The sequence below is a fragment of the Phoenix dactylifera genome, chromosome 18 (genome assembly GCF_051530095.1).
Source record: "Phoenix dactylifera cultivar Ajwa chromosome 18, Ajwa_hap1_PhDact_Kaust_v1.1, whole genome shotgun sequence".
Lineage (NCBI taxonomy): Eukaryota > Viridiplantae > Streptophyta > Magnoliopsida > Arecales > Arecaceae > Phoenix > Phoenix dactylifera.
The window spans coordinates 16,214,847-16,240,351 of record NC_143207.1 but is presented as its reverse complement, the minus strand read 5'-3'; the positions used below and the strand labels follow the sequence as shown (position 1 = coordinate 16,240,351).

At 35.1% G+C, this 25,505-nt stretch overlaps 1 protein-coding gene across 2 annotated transcripts; it reads left to right on the top strand.

Annotated features, from left to right (window-relative positions):
• The first annotated feature begins 1,106 nt into the window (after nucleotides 1-1,106).
• Nucleotides 1,107-22,224, top strand: LOC103703286 (S-adenosyl-L-methionine-dependent methyltransferases superfamily protein). 2 transcript variants are annotated; one of them, XM_008786087.6, is made up of 9 exons: nucleotides 1,107-1,415; nucleotides 2,561-2,622; nucleotides 4,675-4,726; nucleotides 8,953-9,067; nucleotides 9,271-9,365; nucleotides 21,287-21,393; nucleotides 21,476-21,590; nucleotides 21,753-21,797; nucleotides 21,937-22,224. In XM_008786087.6, exons 1-9 carry the CDS (start codon nucleotides 1,221-1,223, stop codon nucleotides 22,003-22,005), a joined length of 855 nt encoding a protein of 284 aa, XP_008784309.4. In that variant the 5' UTR covers nucleotides 1,107-1,220; the 3' UTR covers nucleotides 22,006-22,224. The 2 variants fall into 2 exon arrangements, with proteins under 2 accessions (XP_008784309.4, XP_089784505.1); XM_089928379.1 differs by having other exon boundaries at nucleotides 1,191-1,415; nucleotides 8,963-9,067.
• The last annotated feature ends 3,281 nt before the right edge of the window (nucleotides 22,225-25,505 follow it).

Genomic DNA, 25,505 nt, shown 5'->3' with positions numbered 1-25,505 from the left:
AATACACAACTTCAATATGACCTAACCACATATTAAATCTTATTAACTAAACTGAATAGAATACAAAATCCTTATTTAACTTGAATTGACGGTTATTCTGATTAACATGACCATATGATAACACCTTTGCCAATATTTTTTAAATTTTTTCTTTTCTACTTTAGTTTAGCAAGAATTTGTTTTCTATATATTAATAATTCCAGTTGTCTATTTTATCTAAGCTTTATTTTATATATTTTAGTACTTAAGTTTTTATCTCCCACCTCCGTCTCGAGAGTATTTTGCTTGTAAATTTCTATCTAGAAAAATTTATATTGCTTTGCTATTTTATAGCCATATCTTACTTGCTTATTTTAGAATTGCTAGAAAGTGCTCATACATGCTACTTTTTTAACTTCACCTTAGTGCTCATACATGATACTTGTTTAACTTCACTTTTTTACTTTAACTTGGCAATAATTTCTTTTACATATGCAGAAAATTAAAATCTTTTTTTGTTATCTAAGATTTTCTTTATATTTTAATATTTCTTTTTCTCTCCTCTGAACATGGTCATTTTGCTTGTAGATATTTATTTGAGAAAACATATATTGCTTTTGCCATTATACAACTGTATCTTACTTGCATTGGAAATGCTTGTATAGGCTAACCCTTACCCCAATCAACTTCCATACCTCACAACCCTAATTCAGCATAACCCAACCTCGAGTTGGATTTTACCACATCTAAAGTTAAATTTAGGTGGTATTTGGGTTGTGTCGGGCAATGTTTATTTAGTTTAGTTCGAGTTGGATAGAAATTTCAAGATAAGAAGAATAACATTTAATGTATTTTTGCTAGGCTTATTTGTTAGTTTAAGGTCTTAACTATCTATTAATTTGATGGTATTGTTGCATAGCTATGTAATTATAACTAAAGATACATGAAACATGCAAATAATTCATGTGAAAAATAAGTGTTATCTATTTGCTTATTATTTATTATTTATCTACTGAGTCAGATTTGGTTTGGACCAGGTTGTATTCGGGTTAGATTAAATTTAATACTAATTTAACCCAAATATGAGATTGTCGATTTATGAATCCAAACTCCATCCAAATTTATAAAACCCAAATCCAAACGCTAAGGAATTAATCTGGATCGAACATTCGAACTAAACCCTCAAATATCACAGCGAGTGCGTCCTCCTCGCGAGGGTTTCTTTTGCGCGAGAAGCTGCAATGGACGCTCGTGGTAAGAAGCGGAAATCCAGGAGGGGGAGACGAAGGAGGAAAGCGTTGCAACACCAGCACCCCGAAGCCCCGGAGGAGGAGCAGACAACGGAATCTACCACCCCATCGCAGCCGCCGCATCCGAAGCGGAGAAGGATGGATGCCGCTCCCAACTCCACGAACCGGCCCAGCTTCCTTGACAAGGTATGCCATAAATCCCTCACAAGCACTAAATTCTTCCGTTATTGCTTCTTACGAAGTAATCGATTGCTATTTTGTGCAGCAAAGTATACAAGAATCAGCTGCCGCAATCTTTCTTTCTTTGTTTGGGGTGGGGGGGAGAGGATAAAATATGGAGCAGCTCAAGGCTTGAAAACCTTCGACCCAAGCCTTGCCTGAAATTGGGCTGGCCTGAGTGTTGTTTTTTTTTTCCCGATCCCTATGTGGGTATTGCAAGGACGTGTAGACTTAGGAATTGATACAGAGAAGGGAGCTTATCAGTAGCACTTAAAGAAGATTTAGTTGCAGAAAACCAATTAAGATGCTTATTTTATTTGTATTGATGGACAGAATTTGTTGTGGTTAGGAAGATTAACGCATCAAAGTGATGAGACATATTTAAGGGCGGTTGATATGATGAAGGGTATGGTCTAGTTGTCAACAAATGGTGAAACTTTACTCTAACCTTAAATTCAAAGTCTTATCCCATTTATCTATGGTTGGTCTTATCTTCCAAGATATGATCCATCTGAATTGGAAGTTCTTCAATGGCTGATTTTTAACCTGAGCTCAACCATCTCTTGATTGATGTTGAGGAAAACTTTGTGTAAGTGAGGGGCATGGCCGTGGTAGCCTAAAATTTGGTTAGCCGGAATAGAAACCTTGCTGGTTTGCAGGTTAAGCTTAACCAACTAGGAAACAGCCCTCTAAGATTGCCCTATGGTTTGAAAATGTCTTAGATGAAGAGGGGAAATAGGCAAAAGCCATCACATAAGTTGGTTCCTGCTTTCATTTACGATGACGGTGTTGCCATTATGTCTTTAAAATTTAGTTTAGATGCCTTTTTGTGAATCTCTGTTGGAAGTGTTTCTACTGCGATGCATTCTTCTTTCTGCAGTTTAAGCAATTTGCTTTCATTCCAGTGTTTTATCATGGGTATAAAGTTAGTTACCCATCTTGTACAGTCCAACTGCAGTAAAATGTTTTTACTTAGAAACCTTTGTTTCAAAGAAGTTTTACTTTCTAGCTCTAAAGTTCCTTCTGTGGGTCTTAATTTTTTCCTTTTTATTTGCTTTGTAGGTAGTGTTATTATGCCTTGCATTTTCATAATGTTTTCTATTGATGTGCAGATGCGAGTTAGGTTATCTGGAGGACATTTCAGAATGATAAACGAGAAACTGTATACTTGCAAGTACACATTTTCTTCCCTCATTTGTTCACTTATTTTTTGTTGCTCTGCTTTGCTGAAATTTATTAGGTTTGTCCTAGCAAATGCTCGAGTTGACATTAGGTGTTGGAAGAATGAGGAATTAGCCTAATAAATAGATCGCTTTAACACAATAACAACTGATTATATTAAACCCGATTTGAATGGTAGAAAAGTAAATTTTTGAGTAGTTTTAAGCACTAATAACACATATTGATTATTATGAGACATGCCATGGAAGCAACAAAATTCTATGCTGGTGGTGCCATTGAATCTTGAATCGTCTAATATTTGATTTCGGATCATAATCGATAAACAAATTTCATTTCTAGAGATTTTTCAGCATCCCATTTCTCCATATATTTTCAAGGCATATCCTTAGCCTAAGGTTGAAAAATTAGAAGAGAAATGGGAAATTCGAAGGAAAAAAGATTATCTTATGTCTTTTAGAGCGAAATAGCATGATATCTCATTTTTATTCATTGACACTATTAGTGCTGTTATGTACTTGATAAGTGGTGTCTATTAACTGTAAGAAGGAACAAATGATTCTTCATGTCAACTCTCTATGCACTGACTTTCTATTGTGTCTTTGCTTGTGCATTGATCTTAACTAGGCAATAATAGTTTGCACTTTCTATCCACTAGCAATCCACGTACATCCTTAAATTTATTCCTGTAGAGCTTGGGAGCTGCAGCTGATTTCCTTTTTCAGTAGGTTAAAGATGTATGCATCCAGTGTACCATGTAGATCCATATGAAAGTATATTTGATGATGACAATACTTTGCTAATGCCACCACAATATTTACATTAGAGGACAAGGTAATTACAGCCAAGGGTGGATTCATGAGCTGTTTAGTGAGGACTTGGTCAGCATTGAGGTGGACGATCATTGCTGATGGAGGGGAGAAGATTCTTCTTGTGCTAAGAGACGTAAAGATGATGGAGAGGTGGGGGATGTTAGGGAAAGCGGGAGGTCCTTGGTGCTGGACTTCGAACCTTGGAGGTGAAGGTGTGGGACTGGAGAACCATTCGAAGAAGACGTCTTTGTTGGACAGTGTGGACAGAGACGATCAAGAGGATGGTGCCAAAGCTCAAGCCCCGTCTTGTGGACTGTTTGTCAAGAATTCCATTGCTGCCTACTTGCATCTGGAGGCCATTGACCGTCTACAATAGGATTGGAGAAAATGAAGGTTTAGGGAGTTATGGGAGTTGTTGTGATGGTGATGTTGCTGAGTTTCTAAACCCCTAGATGTCCAATTGGTAGATCTTTTTTGCTTAGGATCAGTGTTTGAAGTGTTTTTAGTAACCAGTGATAGATTTTGACCATTTACTAGTTGGGCTTTCTCCTTTAGGATGGAATAGACCTCTAATTGAATTGGCTTCTTTCATCTTTCCAATGAGCCTCAAACAGATAGTTATTTTTCTACAAGTATTCTATTTTTTTTATTTTTAATATATAATCAGTCCAACCAGTTGACCTACCCCTTAAGCAGGTCATCTGATAAATATGCCATTCAAGCATCAACTTTTCGCCTTCTAGATGAAAAAAATGAAAGAAAGAAAAAGAGATAAAAGATGGTTCAGATACTTCATTATTATGGAGAGATTTAAGTTAGATAGGGACTAAACTAATTGTCTTAGAACAGATGCCATTTATACAGCGTAGGTTTTCTTTTTTCAACATATTAACTCTTAGTGCTGGTATAAGTGAATTGGAGATAAAATTTTAAGAATTATAACCATCAATCCTTGGCCAAACTATTTGGAATCAGTTTGTATGTTCAAGACCATGCTACCAATCTAGTCTTACTATCAAAGTTTGGCATTGGACCCTAGTTTTTGCTGCACTTTCTGTCAATTGTAGTTGTTGCTTCATAATCTTAAGTGCACGGTTGAAACTTGGAAGCACTACATGTGTCAATTATCTCCTCTTCAATTTATTATTGTTATGAACTTGTGATATTCAAAATATGTTGTATGGTTTCTCGCATTAGCTTTGACATTATAATATTCTTTTTCTTTTATTTCTCAGTGGAAATGAGGCATTCAACTTGTTCAAGAATGATCCACAACTATTTGATGTGGTAAGCATGTTGTCCAAATATTTTTTTCCTTGTTTCCATTCTTATTAGTTTCTTGTTTTCAAAATCTTTCTTTCCAACTTGATGTGCTAGCATTATTTCAGAAATGAAGCATACATGTTATAGATGTCATGATCATAGGGGTGATCATTAATATGCACTATGCATCTCGAATCTCTAAGACTACCTACTAGAGTAACTTAATGTGCAAAAGGCAGTCAGCTGCACCTCCTAAATTCTGATGAAAAAGATAAATTATTGTTTATTAGCTTTAAAGAAGATAGTTCCAATAATTTTGTTTAAAGAAGCTGTGTTTTTTTACTTAATGATTTTTCTTTGACTGCCTACTTTATATGCTCCAGAATAGGATACTTCCAGTGATGGTAAGATTGATTTTTATAAAATCAGCTGAAATCAGCCTTTGCTCTTTAGCTTTGGTGTAAATTTGCTCTAATAGTAAAAAGGGTTTAACATGAGAGCTCAACTATTCAGCTACATCTTCTGTTTGGTTAACCGACAAAATGATTGTTTGTACAATGAATAGTATCTATTAGTAATCATGACATATAATTTGATTTAACTAGGGATTATGGTAAGTTATTGAGCCTAAAATGTTGCAAAACTCTGTGATTGCATCACTATAACTATAATTGAGCTTATTTCAAGTAGCTGTTATTGACCTATGAACTCTTCTTCTCCATTCATTTGGAACAAAAAACAAGCCACCACTTTTGGCATATCAGTTTTCTTTCTCTTTCCCCTTTTTATCCATTTCTACAACTTCTGTCCAAGTTATGCTCGGCCTACCCCTCCTATTTTTCATCTCTTGTAACACATTGATGTGTTAAAGTCCTCACTTGGACCTCTCGTGGAAAACCAGTGTCTGAAAATAAATTTTAGATATCATTATCTTAGTGATAAGGAATACAACTTCGACAAGGAGGCAATAGGTCAGCCCGAGGTCGAAGAAGATAGAGAAGGGAGAGTTTAGAAGAACAAAATTCAAATTTTCATCCAGTTTTCTGCATTACTGTTACATCGACTCCTTTTTAAAACCCTTTAAAGGTCTTTACTTAATTTTAGTCCTTAACTAAACATACAGTTACTTTTTGCCAAACTTAAGTCTAAAGAAAATAGAAAAATGTTATTTCATGTTCAGTGTCCTGTTTTGGCACTTCTTATTTAGCACTTTATAACCATGATAACATGGTCAGAGTGGGCCCATTTGGTATGTACTTTTCATTGTGGCACACAGAATCATATAAAGATCAGCTAAAAACAGATACTTATAAATCTCAAGTTATGGGCATGAGAAGCTTGGGCTGCAAGATTATCAAAAAATAATAAGAAGTGAGACTCATTATATATAGGCCAAGGAAAAAGAAATCAAACAATAAACCTGGAAACAGCAACAACCAACTTCTTATGACTGAATTAAATTGAACTGGCTAAAACTTGGCCTTCCAATGTCTGATTCATTATCCTTTCAGACTTGGTGTAGGAAGGTTAACATATTCTTTATCTTTAAATGCATGTCTCGTTTTGTTGAATATTCAGCTTGACCCAGTAAGATCTGCATAACTGTCATTGGCAACATGTCAGACCAGCCCACTTGTCTAGTAAATCTTCAACAGTGAACCACTTGAGTCAATGCAAATGCACCATCATGCTGCGATCTCGGCTGATCCAAGAAACAGAATATGGTTAGGAAACCTTAATCTACTACATAGACCCAACTTTGTGATGAAGTCTTGGCAAGCTAGGATAGCCATGCTCTAGCAATCTCGCTTACGACCACAGCACATCCTCATTTGTTATCAGTTAAAGTGGCCTAATCCTCTATGAGAAAAGGCAAATCTAGCCTCTTTCAATCTTCCCCATCCGTCATTATGTGTCCAAGCTTCCTGCTCATCTTCCTCACCAACTGCATTCGCTACTTCCCTGGTAGCTGCATGCTAATCTGTATGCCAGCTCTCCACACATTTGAAGAATGTTAGCTTTGTTGTGGACTTATTTGCCTCTGAATTGCTTCTGTAGCACTGCTCTGTCAATCTGACATGTAGGTTGTAGCTCTTTGGGTGGCTTTAAGAGCATTAAGTGGTATTTTTTTAGTACTGACAATCCTTTTGAACTTCTATACATTCTGCAAAACCACTTGCTGGGTCCTCAGCAGTGTCAAGTTGGATATCTTTATTCTTATGATGGGATTAGTAGAACTTATCCATCATTTTCCCCCGATTTTCAAATATCTTGGAAGTGGCTAGTTAAACAAATCAACCTAGTTTCTCTCCATAATATTCCAAAGCTTGAATATTATTTTCATCCATCCATAATGCCTTCTCCTTGCTCATGGTTTTCACTTCTATACAGATTTTTGCTTTTGGAAAAAGGACCCAGCAACTTACTGGTTGTGGTGCTTCTAAACAAATTCGTCTATTAGAGTTTTTGCCTGATAATTTTTGGAAATACAAATTCATCTTTATTTGACCTCCCTCTCTTTTATCCTCCAAGTTCTACCATCCTCGTTTCTGAGTGCTTCTAGCTTGTTGACATCTCTAGATTTCCAGTTCCTGAACCCACTTATGCTGAAATTGTCATCAGTTTTTTATTTGTCATTACTGGTTTTTTCACATCTTAGTCTTTTTATATCTTTCATAATCATTCATGATATCTATTCTTTAGCATATCTTAAAGTAAGTCTTCTTCTCCGTGATTGCCTCCAAGTTCTTTATTTTTAGAGAGAGAAAATGGGGAAGACCCACTTGCACTATAATTAACTAAGCCCAAATAATTGGCTGCACTACCCAAGACTCGAATCGAGAACTTTTGGTTGATTAGAGGGGTGTGACCATTGGGATAAACCCCAATTCACATACCACCAGGTTCTTTTAATTAATACCTTTTACCATTAGAGAGAGAGATATACAGTTGACACCAAGCCGAACGAAACGAAGACTTTCCATTTCATGGATTCCACTAGTAGGATTTAAAGTTTTGAACTTAGATCCTATTAGTGCAAATCAAAATGATAGGACCATCTATGAAAAAGGACAACCTAATGCATGAGGCTCCTATCATTGCAGAGTCTGAGGAGCATCGGAAGTATGCAGCCTTACCCCTACATGTGGAGAGGTTGTTTCCATGATTCAAATCCATAACCTTTTAGTTAGAATGGAGCAACCTTACTATCATGTCAAAGGCTCATCTTTTAAAATGGCAGCCTAATGTACGAGGCTCCTGTCACTGCGAGGTCTGGAGAGGTGGTTTTTATGTGTCGAACTTGTGACACTTTGTAAGGCATGTTTTGAACAATCTGGTGTAATATGTAAGTCAATGCACGTTCCCAAATCAAAGAGGTTGCTAGTCAGATATCATGTTCCGTTCAATCAAAAAAGAGTTATTGCTTTTTTCAAAAAAAAAAAGAAAAAGAAAAGATAAAGTTGAGAAATGAACAGCTTATTTTGGTCAAGCTTGTTAGACTATGAAATACGCATGCTATTATAAGGGGGGAGTGAAAGGAATTAAAGAAAAAATTAATCAAGGCTTTTGTGGAAGTTATCTTTTAAGTTGGCTAGTTCATATGGTAACACTAATATGCCTGACAGGTTGAACTGGACTTGCACATAGTATTGACCTACTGTACTTGTGAACAACAATGTAAGTTCTGTTTCTTAGTAATATTATGGCCAATTTTTTCTTGTGGATTTCACATATAGAAATGGAGATAATCAATGTGCTGGCTTTGTATGACCAATTTAAGGATGAAACCCATCTACACCTGCTAGTAGCCGTTGTAGATTGAAATAAGAAATTAAGAAATATTGGGAAAAGGAGACATATCGTATAATTCATTGGTTTGTGCTTGTGATCATTTTCTCATGTAAATTGTCAAATTCCTAGATGACATTTTGCAAGTTGAGGTGTCAATGGAGGCTGATAACCTGCTAACTCAATCCAAAACCGACCCAAAACATAAGTTCTGGGTATGAAAAGTAAACCTAATAAGCTACTGGGTTGGGCTTGGCTTCCAAAATAAGACCTGAAGTTTTATTAGGTCGGGTCTGGGTTTAGGTAGATCCACAACTGAAAACCCGAAACTATGTACAAACATATATATGTCTGTGTATGTATCTATCAATTTTTTCTCCTCCCTTGTAGCTCACTTTTTAGTAGCAATTACGTAGCTTTTAACTGTTCCAGTACAGATTTATGTTTTACTCTCTCTTCAGTATCATGCAGGGTATCAAGAGCAAATGTCTCATTGGCCAGAGCAGCCAGTCAATATCATCATCAGATGGCTAAAGAGCCGCAGCTCTTCCTTGATTGTCGCTGATTTTGGTTGTGGTGAGAATGCAAAGAACAAGGTTTTTCAAAGTTGCTATTTGTATTTTGCATTCTCAATACACTTGTTGAGATGTCATTTAATTAATTCCAAATGGTATGCTTTTCTTAGTTATGTTCAAGTAGTTGGGGCAAGGCTTAATAGTTACGACTATGCTCTTTTTTATTTTGTGAAAGTCATACTAACTATTTCTATTTTATTCTAGGGAATGCAAGCCTTGCAAAAAATGTAAAGAATAAGGTTTTTTCTATTGATCTTGTTTCAAGTGATCCATCAGTAATTGTTTGTGACATGTCTCATGTAAGTATTACCATTTGAAACAGTTCTTTCATGATTCATAACCTGTTGGTTAATTCATAATTTTTTCAGCAATTTTAAGCTATCTCATTGTTATGTTTTAGGATCCTTACTAATCTTTTTGAATGTATATCTCCTTTGACCATGGGTAAGGTTTTCAAATAACTGGAGATCAAAGATAGAGTTGCTAACTTGCTACATGTAACTTATTGTCTTGTGTTCTTGCTAGCTCCTTGTGACTGTTTATTCTTGTTAACTCCAATGCTAATTGGATAATCTACAATGGTGACAATATTACATACAGCATTAAATAGAGATGCTATATGTCTTTCCTTGTAAAATTATATGCCTCAACCAGTCACATAATCAGAATTTTGAATTGAGTTAGCTAAAGTTTTGTATTTCTGCTGGTAGAAAGTTGAATAAATGTTATAGTTTATGACATAAGAGACTTGAGAGAGAAAGATATAAGGAATATGATTGAGGATTCATGTCTCAATGCATCCTGTCATGTCTCCATCAGTATCATACCATTCTGAGTAACGGTACATGGGGCAAGCACTGGTACCCGACATCCTGACTGTCCCAGTTGGTACCGATTGGGATGGACTAGGATGGTTATGTCCTGACACTTGGGATGCGTATTGGTACCAACACTTTAATTATCGAATGTGATGGTTTATGTGAGTCCAAGGAATAAATTTAGCCGAGTTGAAAAAAAAAAGTTCATGACCCTTGTGCAAAGACATGAAATAAAGATGTTTTATAATGCATTTGGAACATAGTCTTTAAATGGAAAATATGGAAATATATTTCAACCATCCAGAGTGGTACTGGGTGGTACTACTTGGTTCGGGCCTGGTTGGGGTAAACCAACCTTGATCTGCTTGAATTGCTTCATCTGGGTCGGATAAAGTGTTTGGGGTGGTTCTTGTGGTATTTGCCTGAGTTGAGACCTACCCGTACTGCTTTAGGGTTGGCCTCGTATGTACTTGGCGGCACATACTGAACTGACCAGTTTTCCAACCTTAATCTGAAGTGTGCTAGCTGATCCACAATGTATGTTCAAATACACTTTTATATTCATTTGCATGATTGTACTAGTGGTAACAAGTCAAGGCAACAAGTTCCCATAGTGTTGCCCAGTAGATACAACCCAAGAGGGGGGGTGAATTGGGTCTTTTAAAACTTTTATGCTGCTTTTGAAACTTTTTGATTAATTATGCTAAGTTGTACAGATGCACAGTGAAAGTTAAACTTAGCAACAGTTTGATGTATAGAACGTGACTTGATTGAATATGCTTGCAACTAAAGGATGCGCGGATAAGAGTTAAGCAAGCAATTTATCTAAGTAATTAAGTGTGTTAGTTAGACAATGACAAGAAGCATTACAAACACAACAAACATATAGTGGTTCGGTGCACCCCAGCACCTACATCCACTCCCCAAGACCTCTTGGAAATTTCACTATAATTCTCCAGATTACAGCCGGTTGTTTTACAAGCTCACAACCCAACTTGTTGTTTTACGAGATCACAACGAACTCAGTCGGTTTTCACAGGCTCACCGACTCGAACCAACCGATTGTTTTCACGGGCTCACAATCCAACCCGGTTGGTTTTCCCCAAAGGCTCACCAACCACAACCTTACAACGTTGGTTTTTCCCTTTGGCTCACCAACAAACCTTAACCCTTTGATTCAATCCCTTGATTGAATCAAGTTACAAGATATTAGAATAAAGGTTTAAAACAAATCAAAGCTTCTTAAACAAGCAAATATAACAATATAAACAATAGAACCCGCAAGAACCCTTTTAGCCGTTGGAAGCGTGGGAGATGATGGTTCTTCCGATGTGGATCGCGTTGGCTTGAATGTGAGCTTTGAATGCCAAACGGGAGAGAGTAGTTGAGCACGAAATCTGTTGGAAAACTTGAAGGCGCTTGATTTCTTCACTTGAATGCACTAACTCCCTTGAACCTCTTTTTCTCTCTTCTCTCTTGAATGATCTTGTATTGGGTTGGTAAGAAGATGTTGAGAAGCACTTAAGAGGTCCCTTTTATAGCCCAAAAAGCAAATATAGCCGTTAGACACAAAAAAAGAGACGTTTGAAATTCAAATCAAACCTGAAAAAGTTGTTAGTCGCGTCCCAGGCGCTCCGGGGACGTCTCCGCGCTTTACGGGGACGTCTCCGCTTGTTTGCGCTTTTTGCATGGGGACGACTCCGCTTCTTCGGGGACGACTCCGCGCTCCGGGGACGTCTCCGCGCTTTACGGGGACGTCTCCGCCGTTATATCTCCGAAAAACAAGTCTTCTGGAATTCTCTGAGAGAGTCGACTCCGCTTTTTCAGGGGACGTCTCCGCGCTCCGGGGACGTCTCCGCGCTTTACGGGGACGTCTCCAGACGTGCCAGTTCTTCCTGTTTGTGCCAGAGACGTCTCGGAGACAACCCGGAGACGTCTCGGCTGTCCCTGAACTTTTTCTTTCATCTCAAAAATTCTTCAATAAGTTCTTAAAAATCATGGGAACTTGCCTAGACATTTCTTAACAATATTCTTAATTAACCAACTGAAATCCTCAAATAAGTTGTTAAGATAAAGGGAATTATGCTCTAGTGTTTTGTATTCATCAAAATCCATTAGAGGGTCAACAATCTCCTCCTTTTTGATGATGACAAAACTTGGAGTATGTGCAATATAAAATATATTGTGTTCTAGGACTAATGCATAGTTAAGTTGCATGAAGTAGAAAACATAAATATTTAAAACATACTTCATGATAATGCTTTAGATTTCAGTTTAAGCTGAGTTGGTATTCAATATAAAATACAAAGCATTATGAGCATATACTTAGATATTTCTCCCCCTTTTTGACAACATCAAAAAGATAGTGGAACATTAAGCACAAAGATAAGAATACTCAAATATTTTTTTTTCTTATTGTACGCTGATTTGCATGTCAAGTTATTGCAAGAATATGAATCATATAACTCAAGGCAATAATGTTAGAAAAAGATTAATGAGCATAGATCAGAGCCAATTAAGATAATTCCAGAGCAGAACACATCGAATATGATTTCAAGAAATTTTCTAATTTGATACCACAGATAGTTTTCTAATCAAGTGTAGGTGGAATCTTCCTTAGGTTAATTCAAGAAGTACCACAAATGATATTCAAGGAAAGCACGAATGGAAATCTGACCTCTCTTCAATAATAAGTGGGAAAGCTTGTTCATTTAAGACCTTTTGCCCAATCTATTAAGTATTTTATCAATAGGAGAGCAATTCAATTGATTTTCAGAGTAAAAGATCAAAACTTATATATTTGAAAGACATATCATCCTGTTGGATCATTAATTCTTAATGACTTCAAAGTTCTTTTATGATAATAAGAGCATTGGGGCACAAATACCAAAATATGAATTCATGCAATTTTTTGATACATCTTAGAGCTCTTTTAAAGACTTTCTTTTATTTCTTTAGAGAATAAGCACAATTTGATACATAAAATAATGAATTGGCACAAAATTGAAGTTCTAAAGAGCAAGCCAATTAGGACTCATTAGTGAAGTTCAAAAATAGATTTTCTAAGAGATACTCAAGAAAATTTAACACATTATTCTCCTCCTTTTTCATTAAATTAGAGGCTCTTAAAATTTGCAATTTGGTTCAAGAGTGATGCATGAGATATACTAACCAAATAACACGCCTCAAGGTGTATCATAAAGATTTTCAGATTTAAATTTCAGATGATACATATTGGAGAGTATTAGGATCACTTTTCATTTAGTATTCTTTCCCTCTCCTTTAGTTATAGATTTATGCGATTAAGTTCCATAAGATCTTTCCTTCTGAAATTTTCTTTCTCCCCCTTAATTGATCATTCCATTTTAAGAGTTTAGAATTTGTAGATAATGTTCAATAAAATTGTCAATCTCAAAAATATGTTTTCTATAAGTTTCAGCTTATTTTCATAAGACTCAAGGTTTGAGATAAGACAACCTTTATAGAACTCATCTTAAGGTATAAACTTATAATTAAAGCATGTATTGCAATATAAGGAGGTTCATCAAAATCAATCCATAAAATTCTAAGTATGCATCAAAATAAAGTGTCTTTGGGATAGGATACTGAATATCTAAAGCTCTCCCTCAAAAGATGCATTCTTCTTTAATCATTTTAATTGTTGAATTTCAGATTTTAGTGATAAACGTGAATAACACTGAAATTCTGTAATATCAAGAATGTAGAGTGATCTAGAATTATTCAGAATTTATAGTAATCACTCTTTCTAATCCTTTAAGAACAAGTTATGCTTTCTCCTAATCTTAGAGAAAATGTATAAAAGTATTAATCAGAAAATGATTCAATTGAAGCTCAATTTCTTTCAAAAGCATTTACATTTTCTTTCTTTTAGAGTCATTTGAGTGAACTGAAATATTTCTAGTTTTAAGATCATTCACTCTATTGATGGAAGTCTTTAATAATGTAGGGGAGAAAAACATATAGATGATCATTGAGGTATATATATTTATAGAACTCAATTTCTTAATCATAGTTTTTCAGCAATGTATACATGAAACACAATAAATCCTTTTAATATCAAAATAAAATCATATATTTAAAAATTTTTGTTTGCAATCAAGATCATCGAAAGACACATCATTTGAACCAATATTAGTATACTTTGAAGATAAGAAATGATATGTTTCGGATGCGTATCGGAGCAATCACCAAAGGCATCAAAATTAATTCTGTTTTTCCTAAAGTAAGACTTTATTTAAAAAATCACATTTAGTTTAAGCTTTTAAACAAAATCAGATTCTGAATTACATAGGATTTTTAATAAAGGCTTTCAAAATCACATTATAGCTCATCTTAAATGATTACGATTGAAAATACATATTTCAAACATATAAGAGCATATTCAGAATCTTTGTATTAAATGTTGAGTTTTGGTACTAAATGGAGGATTTTTTAACAAGTATTAGGGTATTATGTATCAAAGTTAGGCAAGTAGAAAGATAGATCAAGATTAATTCATTCTGCCTAAATAGAGATATCTTTCTCTTCTCCTTTTTACAAATTTATTTAACTTTCAGATTTTAAAGATGATTGTGAACGACAAATCTGAAATTTCTTTTCAATAATACCCAAAAATTTATGCAGTATTTCAAACATTCAATCAAATTATCTAAGCATGGAGCATTACAAAATATTGAGAACCCATAATTCAAAACATCATTCCACATGCAACATATATTATGTGTTAAGTCATACATTAAGATATTAAGAACAAGCATGTCAAGGATCAAAATCAATTCTTTTCAAATAAACTCCCCCTATTTAAATATAATCTTGCATTGATTTCATCCTTAAGGTGTGTTTCCAAGTGACAAAGAAATTGAATTGATTCTTCTTATATATTTTCATTTACTTTATCTTTCATTTTTACTTTCTTATGCTCTATACTCTATTTGCTCCCTATCCGGTGGAGTTGGGAAGGGGCACGAGGTACTACCACTAGCCTCCCTCTTGTGCCGTCCCTAATATGCCCTACACCGAATAGTTGGGTCAAATAGTGCCGGGTACTACCACTAGCCTCCCCATTGGCACCATCCCTATGATGAGCAATATAGAAAGTTTAAAATGTTTACTTCAAACTCTCCCTGTTTAAGTGTAATTAATTATGGATTTTATCCCTTTCAAAAGAATGCTCACACAAGTCTCACAAATGTGCCGAATATATTATGCTTGTTTTGCTTTTCCTTAAGATTGGAGTATTTGCCTTTGCTTAGATTTTACATCTCTTGAATAATATTCATTTTCTTTTCTTTATCTCTCTCTCTTTTTGTTATTCTCAAGTAATTTACATGAAAGAGCAGAATAAAGAAATAATCAAATGTATCATATAGAGGTATATCATGCAAACAACATTTTCATTATGCCCAAGAATTCGTAGCTTCTCACAAGTCATTCTAAATCAAAGTTTTAATCATATACTTGTGTATTTCATGGTTATGATATAGCCATAGAAATATTTTAGTTTGAGCAAACCATGAAACAATTTCCAAAAGCATAAGTCAATTAATACATATATGGACATGATATCAAAAGATTAATAATTAAAGAATTTAATCATGCCATAATAGGATTTAAGTTATTGACTTTGCTCAATTAATTTGTGAGAAAGGTATCTAAAATTACCTATTCATTATATATTCTTCAGGCCAAACTAGATTTCTTATGTGTGAACTTTTGACTGAAGAAGATCCTTTCTCTTGTTTGCATGTGAATGTTTATTGTATCTTACATGAAGATATCCTTCAAGTTGAAATCTCTCATTTTTCTTTCTTGAAGGAAGGTCATTAGTTTCTTTAAGATACAAAGCATTCATTCAACATAAATATTTTTTTTAACTAAATGACTCAATATAAGATATGACAATAGTTGCATGTTGAGTCACTTTACTCAAGAGATTGCCTAAATATAAGCAAGCACATATCACTTGAACTGAAGAGATAGTTTCATTAACCAAGATAGTTCAAGGACAAGCATGTGAGGCAATAGACAGATTTTTCAAGGTCAAATCAATTTAGTTTAGATTCTATTTGCTTAAGATAATTATCAATAAGATGTGTTAACTAAGTTTTAATCAACTTATCTTAAACGTTTGTTTCTATCAAAATTCAGATTATGACGTATTTGTTATTAATAACATATGATTAATTAAAGTTAGATTGAAGTCTTGCACAAGGTCACATAATGAGCATACAATCTGGTCTACTAGCTGTATGATAAAATAATTATTCTATCATGCTTCAATACAGCTTTAAACAATAGATCTACTTTGCTCATCCTTTACAATTTCTACAAGATGGGGTCATAGATATACCTTCTTCACGCCAATCTTCTATAAGAGTTTTCTTGTGGACTAACGTTAGTCAATGAAGATCCCCTTTCCTGTTTGTCTTAATTTGGAGTTTGAGAGAAGATGTTAATTCATTCATCATATTTCAAACTCACCTTGCAATATAACTATTCATATAAATTTTCATTAGTAGAACAAAAATGATGCCATCAATGTGTGCTATGAGCAAGCAAGATATCATAGATTCTTCTTTTTGATGCATAGATTTATCATTATTACTTTCTATCAAAAAGGTTGCTTAAGCTTTTATATCATGCTTTTGATGCTTGTTTCAAATCATATAATGCTTTATCATATTTGTAATGAGTGTTTTCAAATATGGTGGTTATCTAATATATATAAAGTAAGCACATAGGAGTCCATTCTACACACTCATTTGATAAGATATAACGTTTATAAAGCAAACAAATGATAAGGGTGATTTTTACTTCTAATCATGCAAGAATCTTATCAAGATCTATTTCATCTTTTCTTGATTTAATCTTTTAGTAGTCATCATTAAGTGTATATCTGAAAAATCCAATTTGGTTCTAATTAACAAGTTTTTCAGATTGTTATATGTAAAAGATTTAACCATATAATTTGATTTTAGTATTTTGATAATAGATCATTAGTCTCATAAAGAATAAAATGAATTGATACTTCTACAACTAGAATTTTTCATGAATGTTCTATATGCATTGCTTGATGAATGATATCCAAGGATAGCAATATCTTTGTTAGATTTGGCATTATTTTTCAAGAGAACATATCAAGCATAACATGTACGACTGAAAAATATGAGAGATACGCAATAGTTCGTTTTCTATTTTTCAGAAGATCAGAAGAAGTATTCATCAATGATAGATCTAATAGAAGTCATATGTATGACAAGTAGTGATGATAGCTTTTAAAAATCAATGACTATCATACAACATTGCCCTTTTTCAATTCTTCAAAGATTCTATTAATCCTATTTTACCTATAGTGTTCTTGGTGCAGAAAGAATTGTATTCAATATTATTTTCTGTGCACAACTTAACACAAAAATTGGTTTTCAAAACTATGCCGTGATTCATAGTTTGCAAACCTTTATCATTTGATCGCTTTTTGTGAGTTTGTGCCAATACAGAAAATATTTCAATTTGAGTGCCAAGAACAAGGCTAATGTAGGCTTTTGAAAAATTAGTGTTGGAAACAACATCTCTAGATTTAGAAATTATTTTTGTTTGTTTCCTTAGTTAGCATGCATAGTAAAACTTTGACCTTTAAGAGGATAATCTAAGTAAGCCTATGGCAAGGTCTTTTGAGATTAAGTACATACTAGCATGAGCTGATTTCATATGCCAAATATGGTTTCTTTAATCTTGGTATTCATAGTGCATATATTCAAAAGTATACCAAGTACACATTATCATATCTATGATCAATAAACAATAATGCCATAGATAAAAACTCTCAATCAAGCATATAGAGAATTCATAGAGTTATTCTTAATAAGTTGATTAATCATTTAGCACCTTATCCAATAGTGAGTAAAATGAAATGATTTGATTATATTTCCAAAAGTATTTTTTATATCACAAAATTGATCACTACTAGCAAATCATATCAGATACTAAAGCACAAATAATGATGAGATGCAAGAATTACTGATTTCATTATTTTTTTTTGTTAATAACTTTTTAAGTTTCTTTATGTTCCATGGGTACCTTGGTACACCTATGTGTACATCCTCATTTTCTCATTTTGGGTACCCAAGCTTGCTTGAGTCCTTGAGAGTTAGGACATATGGTTCCTTTTGGAACCCATATCTGTTTAATAGTAATAACTTTACCATTTGATTTAATTATACTAGAACGATAGGTAAAGTTGTTATTCCCATCCTTTTCATTTTTGAAATAAGTTATCTTATTTAATGATTTGTTTGGTGAATTAATAACCTTTTTCTCTAGAGATTTATTGTTAAGTAAAGAAGTCAAGCCAAGTTTTGATTTATCATAAGTAACATATTGGCTTTCAAACATCATTTTTAATCGTTCTGAACTTACGGTGAATTTGTCAATAAAAGATTTTAATTGATTAATTTCTTTACTTAAGTTTTGATTTTCTTTAATTAAGCTATGATTTTTCTGAATCAATTCTTCTGAAAATGACCTTAAGCTTTCATTTTCAGAATTTAGTTTCTTAAGATTTTTATTCTTTACAGTTAATTTTCTACATTCACTATACAAATCATGAAAAGCATTTAATAATTCATCATAAGAGAATTCTTCTTGAAAATCATTTGAGGTAAGAGTAGATTCAGATTTTACCTTGTCTTCTTGTGCCATAAAGCACAAGTTGGTTACCTCTTGTAGTTCCTTGGAGCTAATATCATCATTGTTGCTCCTAACTTCTATTTTCTTGCTAGACTCTTTCTTGGTCAAGGCTCTCTTCCTTTTTACCTCTTTCTTCCTTGTCTTTAGGAAGCTGATTTGCCTCGGAGTCGACTCGGACCTTATTGGAGTCGACTCGGTGAACTTGAGAGTCGACTCTGAGATACTTGGAGTCGACTCGACTGAGGGAGATTCAACACCCTTTTCTGCAGTCTCATTGTTAGTATATAATTGAAGCACATGTGAGCTAGTCTGAGATTTATCATAAACATTTTCTAAAGTATCCCAGATCTCCTTAGCAGATAAGCATGCAGAAATTTCATTAAAATTTGTTTCTTTAATAGCACAGTATAATATGTTTATAGCATTAGCATTCAACTGTGCTAAGTCCTTTTCATTAAAAGTTTGAGAGAGTGTGTGAAGGTCATTTATTATGATTTTCCATAAGTAATAGTTTTGTGATTGAATAAAAATGCGCATGCGTATTTTCCAATGTGTATAGTTTATGCCATTAAATAGTGGAGGTGTATCAATTGATTGTCCTTCTCCTAGAAAACTATCTATTTGAGTTGTCATGATCTTTGGCTCTAGTCGGTTAAGACTACAAATAATATTTGAGCACCTGCTCTGATACCACTTGTTGCCCAGTAGATACAACCCAAGAGGGGGGGTGAATTGGGTCTTTTAAAACTTTTATGCTGCTTTTGAAATTTTTTGATTAATTATGCTAAGTTGTACAGATGCACAGTGAAAGTTAAACTTAGCAACAGTTTGATGTATAGAACGTGACTTGATTGAATATGCTTGCAACTAAAGGATGCGCGGATAAGAGTTAAGCAAGCAATTTATCTAAGTAATTAAGTGTGTTAGTTAGACAATGACAAGAAGCATTACAAACACAACAAACATATAGTGGTTCGGTGCACCCCAGCACCTACATCCACTCCCCAAGACCTCTTGGGAATTTCACTATAATCCTCCAGATTACAGCCGGTTGTTTTACAAGCTCACAACCCAACTTGTTGTTTTACGAGATCACAACGAACTCGGTCGGTTTTCACAGGCTCACCGACTCGAACCAACCGATTGTTTTCACGGGCTCACAATCCAACCCGGTTGGTTTTCCCCAAAGGCTCACCAACCACAACCTTACAACGTTGGTTTTTCCCTTTGGCTCACCAACAAACCTTAACCCTTTGATTCAATCCCTTGATTGAATCAAGTTACAAGATATTAGAATAAAGGTTTAAAACAAATCAAAGCTTCTTAAACAAGCAAATATAACAATATAAACAATAGAACCCGCAAGAACCCTTTTAGCCGTTGGAAGCGTGGGAGATGATGGTTCTTCCGATGTGGATCGCGTTGGCTTGAATGTGAGCTTTGAATGTCAAACGGGAGAGAGTAGTTGAGCACGAAATTTGTTGGAAAACTTGAAGGCGCTTGATTTCTTCACTTGAATGCACTAACTCCCTTGAACCTCTTTTTCTCTCTTCTCTCTTGAATGATCTTGTATTGGGTTGGTAAGAAGATGTTGAGAAGCACTTAAGAGGTCCCTTTTATAGCCCAAAAAGCAAATATAGCCGTTAGACACAAAAAAAGAGACGTTTGAAATTCAAATCAAACCTGAAAAAGTTGTTAGTCGCGTCCCAGGCGCTCCGGGGACGTCTCCGCTTGTTTGCGCTTTTTGCATGGGGACGACTCCGCTTCTTCGGGGACGACTCCGCGCTCCGGGGACGTCTCCGCGCTTTACGGGGACGTCTCCGCCGTTATATCTCCGAAAAACAAGTCTTCTGGAATTCTCTGAGAGAGTCGACTCCGCTTTTTCAGGGGACGTCTCCGCGCTCCGGGGACGTCTCCGCGCTTTACGGGGACGTCTCCAGACGTGCCAGTTCTTCCTGTTTGTGCCAGAGACGTCTCGGAGACAACCCGGAGACGTCTCGGCTGTCCCTGAACTTTTTCTTTCATCTCAAAAATTCTTCAATAAGTTCTTAAAAATCATGGGAACTTGCCTAGACATTTCTTAACAATATTCTTAATTAACCAACTGAAATCCTCAAATAAGTTGTTAAGATAAAGGGAATTATGCTCTAGTGTTTTGTATTCATCAAAATCCATTAGAGGGTCAACACATAGTACCTTGTTTATAGATTCACTAATATGTACATTATCAACTTAGAGTCTGGCACTCTGCCTGTTCATTTCCATAATGTTCTTGTTCTTCAAATCAACGGATTGATTCATCAGAACAGTTTGTTGATTTTATTATATTTATCTGTATAATCATCTGAATAAGTGTCATTCTGAATGATGTCTTTAAGCAGAAACAGCCTCTGTATAACTATCTTAGGTGCTTAGGATTGTAATGAGAGCATTTGTGGAAGAAGAAAAACTATGAAAATTTCTAGTTTTATATATGGAAGTACCATCCTCTCAGCAAATACTTTCTGCCTTTATAAAAGATTAAATGCTACTATTAAAATGTGGTCTGCAGCCTTCGTTAGTGCTCCTAGATAGTTTGACCGTATGATGCTTCCATTTTTTTACGAGGCCAGGAACCAAGATTGTTTCTTAAAAGTCCAATATGAACTGAGATGTGGTGCTTGACTAACATTTGGGGGCTATGAAAAATCATGCAGACACCGTTGGACAATTCATCTGTAGATGTTGCTGTCTTCTGTCTTTCATTAATGGGGACCAACTTCCCCAATTATTTGCAGGAAGCAAAAAGAGTTTTGAAGCCACGGTTTGCCACTTAAGCTTTAATATGAAAATCATTGCTGTTGCTATGTTATGCTTTTTCAAGCATTCATAATGTCATTTTGCAGTGGCTGGCTTTTGATAGCTGAAGTACAAAGTAGGTTTGATCCAGGCAATGGAGGAGCTGACCCTGATAAATTTGGCGAAGCAATCAATAAACTTGGGTTTTCTTTAGTTTCCAAGGTTCATTTCACCCAAACATCCTTTCTTTGCATGTTTTTCTCATAAAATGATGTCTTGAACTTCTCCAGTGAAATTTTCCAAATTCCTAATCTGTTAGAAAATCATAAAATTGTTTTACTTTATGCTTGTGTGACAAACTTTCTTCTTTTTTTTCACCCTTAGGACTCCACAAATAAAATGTTTCTTCTGTTCTACTTCAAGAAGAAGGTAAGGCGTTGCAATTTATTTCCTTTTTCTTTTTCCTGGGTGAAAATCTAAGCAATCTTGTGATATGGTTATCTGTTGCAGGCTGGCCATAAATTGACTTCAAAAATTTTTGTCAATCATATATTTTCTGTTGTTGCAGGAAAAAATTTCAGAAGTGAGAAACATCGAATGGCCAGAGTTGAAACCTTGCATCTATAAACGTCGCTAAGTTCTCATTGCTGATTGTGGGAAGCCTCCTTTCTGGTTGCCTTTTCTTTCTTTGGTGCAAATCAAATTTTGTTTAGAATAGTCCACAATTTTGTATATTTGCCAACAAAAGAAACAAACTGGAAAGGGCCATACTGTATTCTTCATTGTGTTAAATTTTAACAATCACCAGATTTTTCTTCTGTTTACCGCAAAAGAAGCCATAGATTTTCTGTTGGTCTATTTTCTTCACACTCAAATTTGAGGTTTCTGGTTTCGTAGGTTATAATAAACAGCAAGATCATATGAAACCAATATTTTTGAAATTTGTGGCTAAATGGCATTCAATATAATGTTACAATAGCTTGAACAAGTGGATACGTGCAAAATTTTAACAATCACCAGATTTTTCTTCTGCAAGGAAATGTTTACCGCAAAAGAAGCCATAGATTTTCTGTTGGTCTATTTTCTTCACATTCAAATTTGAGGTTTCTGGTTTCTTTGGTTATAGTAAACAGCAAGATCGTATGAAACCAAGATTTTTGAAATTTGTGGTCAAATAGCATTCAATATAATGTTATAATAGCTGAATGATTTGGGCAAAGTGGATACCTGCAAACTTAATTGCGTCCCAAAACTGATCATGCCGTGATACTTTTTTTTCTTTTTTTGAAGAAAAATATGAACCACGTGCATGCATGTTACTCTTTGATGGTCCCTCAAGGAATATTCCATCTGATATTCCTCTCTTCCAGGAGACGCTCTTATCGATGCATGTACCCCAGTCGCCGAAAGAGCCGTCACGATCACAGGAACAGACGATCAGACGCCCATCATTTCTCCTCAAGTGGTCCCAAAATCCACAGCCGTCCGATTAAAATAAAGAAAATCCCTCCAAACTGCCCAGCAAATTAAAATTAAAAAAAACAAAAAATTCCAGCCCGTGACAAGGGACCACCACAAAAGAACGGACCGGATGATTCCAACTCTAGACAGGGAGAGTAAATCTAAAACCCGCATAGATATTTTTAATTATATAAATAAAAAAATTCTAAAATACGTTAGATGATACTTTGTACTGGCTCTCTTCTAATAAATAGCAAAGTAATAACAAATCAGAAATCTTTCTAGAAAAGCCTTAACTGGAGGATAAGGATGAGATCATAAGCCTATAAGGTTCCTTCAATCTCCGTGCGAAATTCATTAATTTAGTAAGTAACAGCCATTAGTTGCATAATTATAATATTAAAAGTGGTACTGTATGATTACCTTGTGACTCTCTTCTTTCTTATTTGTTGCCCGGAGGATTGGAGGACTGTTCGGTGGATGGTTTAATCAAGTTTGAGTTTGTCGCAGAGATTGTTTGGACGAGCGGAGGGATATTGATTGCGCTGGAGAGGCGGAATAGGATTGGTGGGTTGGGGTTTGGCGGGGGATTCGGTGCTTCTCGATCTACAAGTCGTCGGAGTGGTGGCGGATCGATCCGTCGGAGGAGGAGGTGGCAGAGAAGAGGACGGAGAAAAGGCAGAAGGAGGAGTCGTGCAGCTCTTCGATTGGGCAGAATAGCGATTACTCAGTGGCGGGATTGAGATTAGATAGGGAGATGGAGGTACAGAGCAGGTATAAGGGGCCACTGAAGACTATGGACGCACTAGAGGAGTCGCTTCCGATCAAGTGCCATAGCTTTTCTTGAGATTCTTCGGTTCTTTTTTCCTTTTCCACTTGAAAGTTTGGATTTTTTTTCTTTTACTTTTATTTAGTGATTTTTTTCTTTTTTTTCTTTTTTTCTATCGGAGTTGCAATTTCTTAAAAGATAATGAAGAAATGTGACGAAAAGTGGTTTTAAAAGAATTATTCAGAAAACAAAATGAATTTTTTAATCTTTGCAACACTTGAAGATTATTATGGTCTTGATTCTGTGTTACTACGTCTATGTGCTATTCTTTCTTTTTTGGGTTTCAATCTTTAATTAATTTTGGTTTGTTTGCTTGAATAGAATACTTGGGGAAAATTGATTATGTTCTGGATTCTTTGCGTTCCATCTTGAATGTTTCTGATGATTTTGGTCTGTCTGTTAACAATTGTTTCATGCAGATGCTACCTAAAAACATTCAGTTTCTTAACCCGGTATATGTCATTTTAGATCACCTTGCAGTCTTGCTATTTTAGCCTGCCTCTGTTATGTTATATTTTTGTTGCTTCCTATGTTATAAGTCAAAATAAGTGATAATATGATCTTCCATGTCTCTAATGCATTGAATTGTGGGTCTCGCATAACTTGACTAGGTGAGTTACATTCCCCCCCCCCCCCCCCCCCCCCTAGATGTTGTGTGATATTCAGTGTAATTTATGGTCCCAGCCACTTGAAAGGTAACCAATCAACAGAAAATGTCTGGATCTGGGAGTTCTTCTCTGAGTCTGTATAATAGTCATTGTCACCATCTTGCACTAGTCAATTCTTCTAATCATGTTATGGCCGCAAGCGCAAAAATCTCCCGACATTCAAAATGGCTAACTGAAATGTATTATTTAGGTTTCCTGATACCATTTGTAACATCCTAAGATCTCTCCCAAAATAGCTAGTTGGAAGATATTATTTGGATTCTTTGTTTCTATATAAATACCCAAGATCTATCCAGTGAATAACCAACGTGGGATTAAATACACGCCCATACTGGTCCTCACAACTAATCTTAGACATTCAAAAAGCATTTGATTTGGTCAATCGCTATTTTTCGCTCCGTGCATTGGAGGAACTCAGATTTCATCATAGGTGAATATCTTGGATCACGGAATGCCCCTAAGTTTTCAGTATTTTGATTAACATCTTATAAATTAGTGGCCCATTTTTTAAGAAAATTCTCTTAAAAACAAAGAGATCAGAAGAAGAAAGGGAAAGGCCGTAGGGATGGCTAAGTATCAAGTGGCCAAAATGGACGCACCACTTGGCCAAAATGGGTGTTATAATTGCTAGAACTTTACTACAATTGGAGTTACCTAGTTGTAAAGCTATCATAACTTGCATCAGGATTTCGATAAAGATTTAATGGCATTCCAAGGATTTTAATCATGTTTAGCTAATATTTGAGATCCCCGAGTGTAATTACGGCATATGATGATGACTAGCAAGTTCTCGAGACAAGTTTATATATAATTCTTGAATTTTAAAAAATATTCATGCATTATTTTTAGGTCATTTCAGATTATATATGAGTTGAAAAATAATGGTGCTATTTGTTGCTATTGTTGTAAGAACCTTCAAAATAATCTTCATGATGGGGAGTTCTTGACATACTTGGCGTGTGTAGGTGGGAGCAACGTACACGCACCATGTGTTTGACAAATGGAATCCAGATCAAATAACCTTCCATGAGTTCCATCCTGTGAATGCTAATCGCCTACCTTTGCCACTAAATCGCAGTCCATGAGTGCAGGTGCACCAAACACCTTCTTTCTGTGTCTTTCACCAAACCACCATTGCTTGCAGTATGGATTTCTACGGCAGATTTCTCTCTCTCTCTC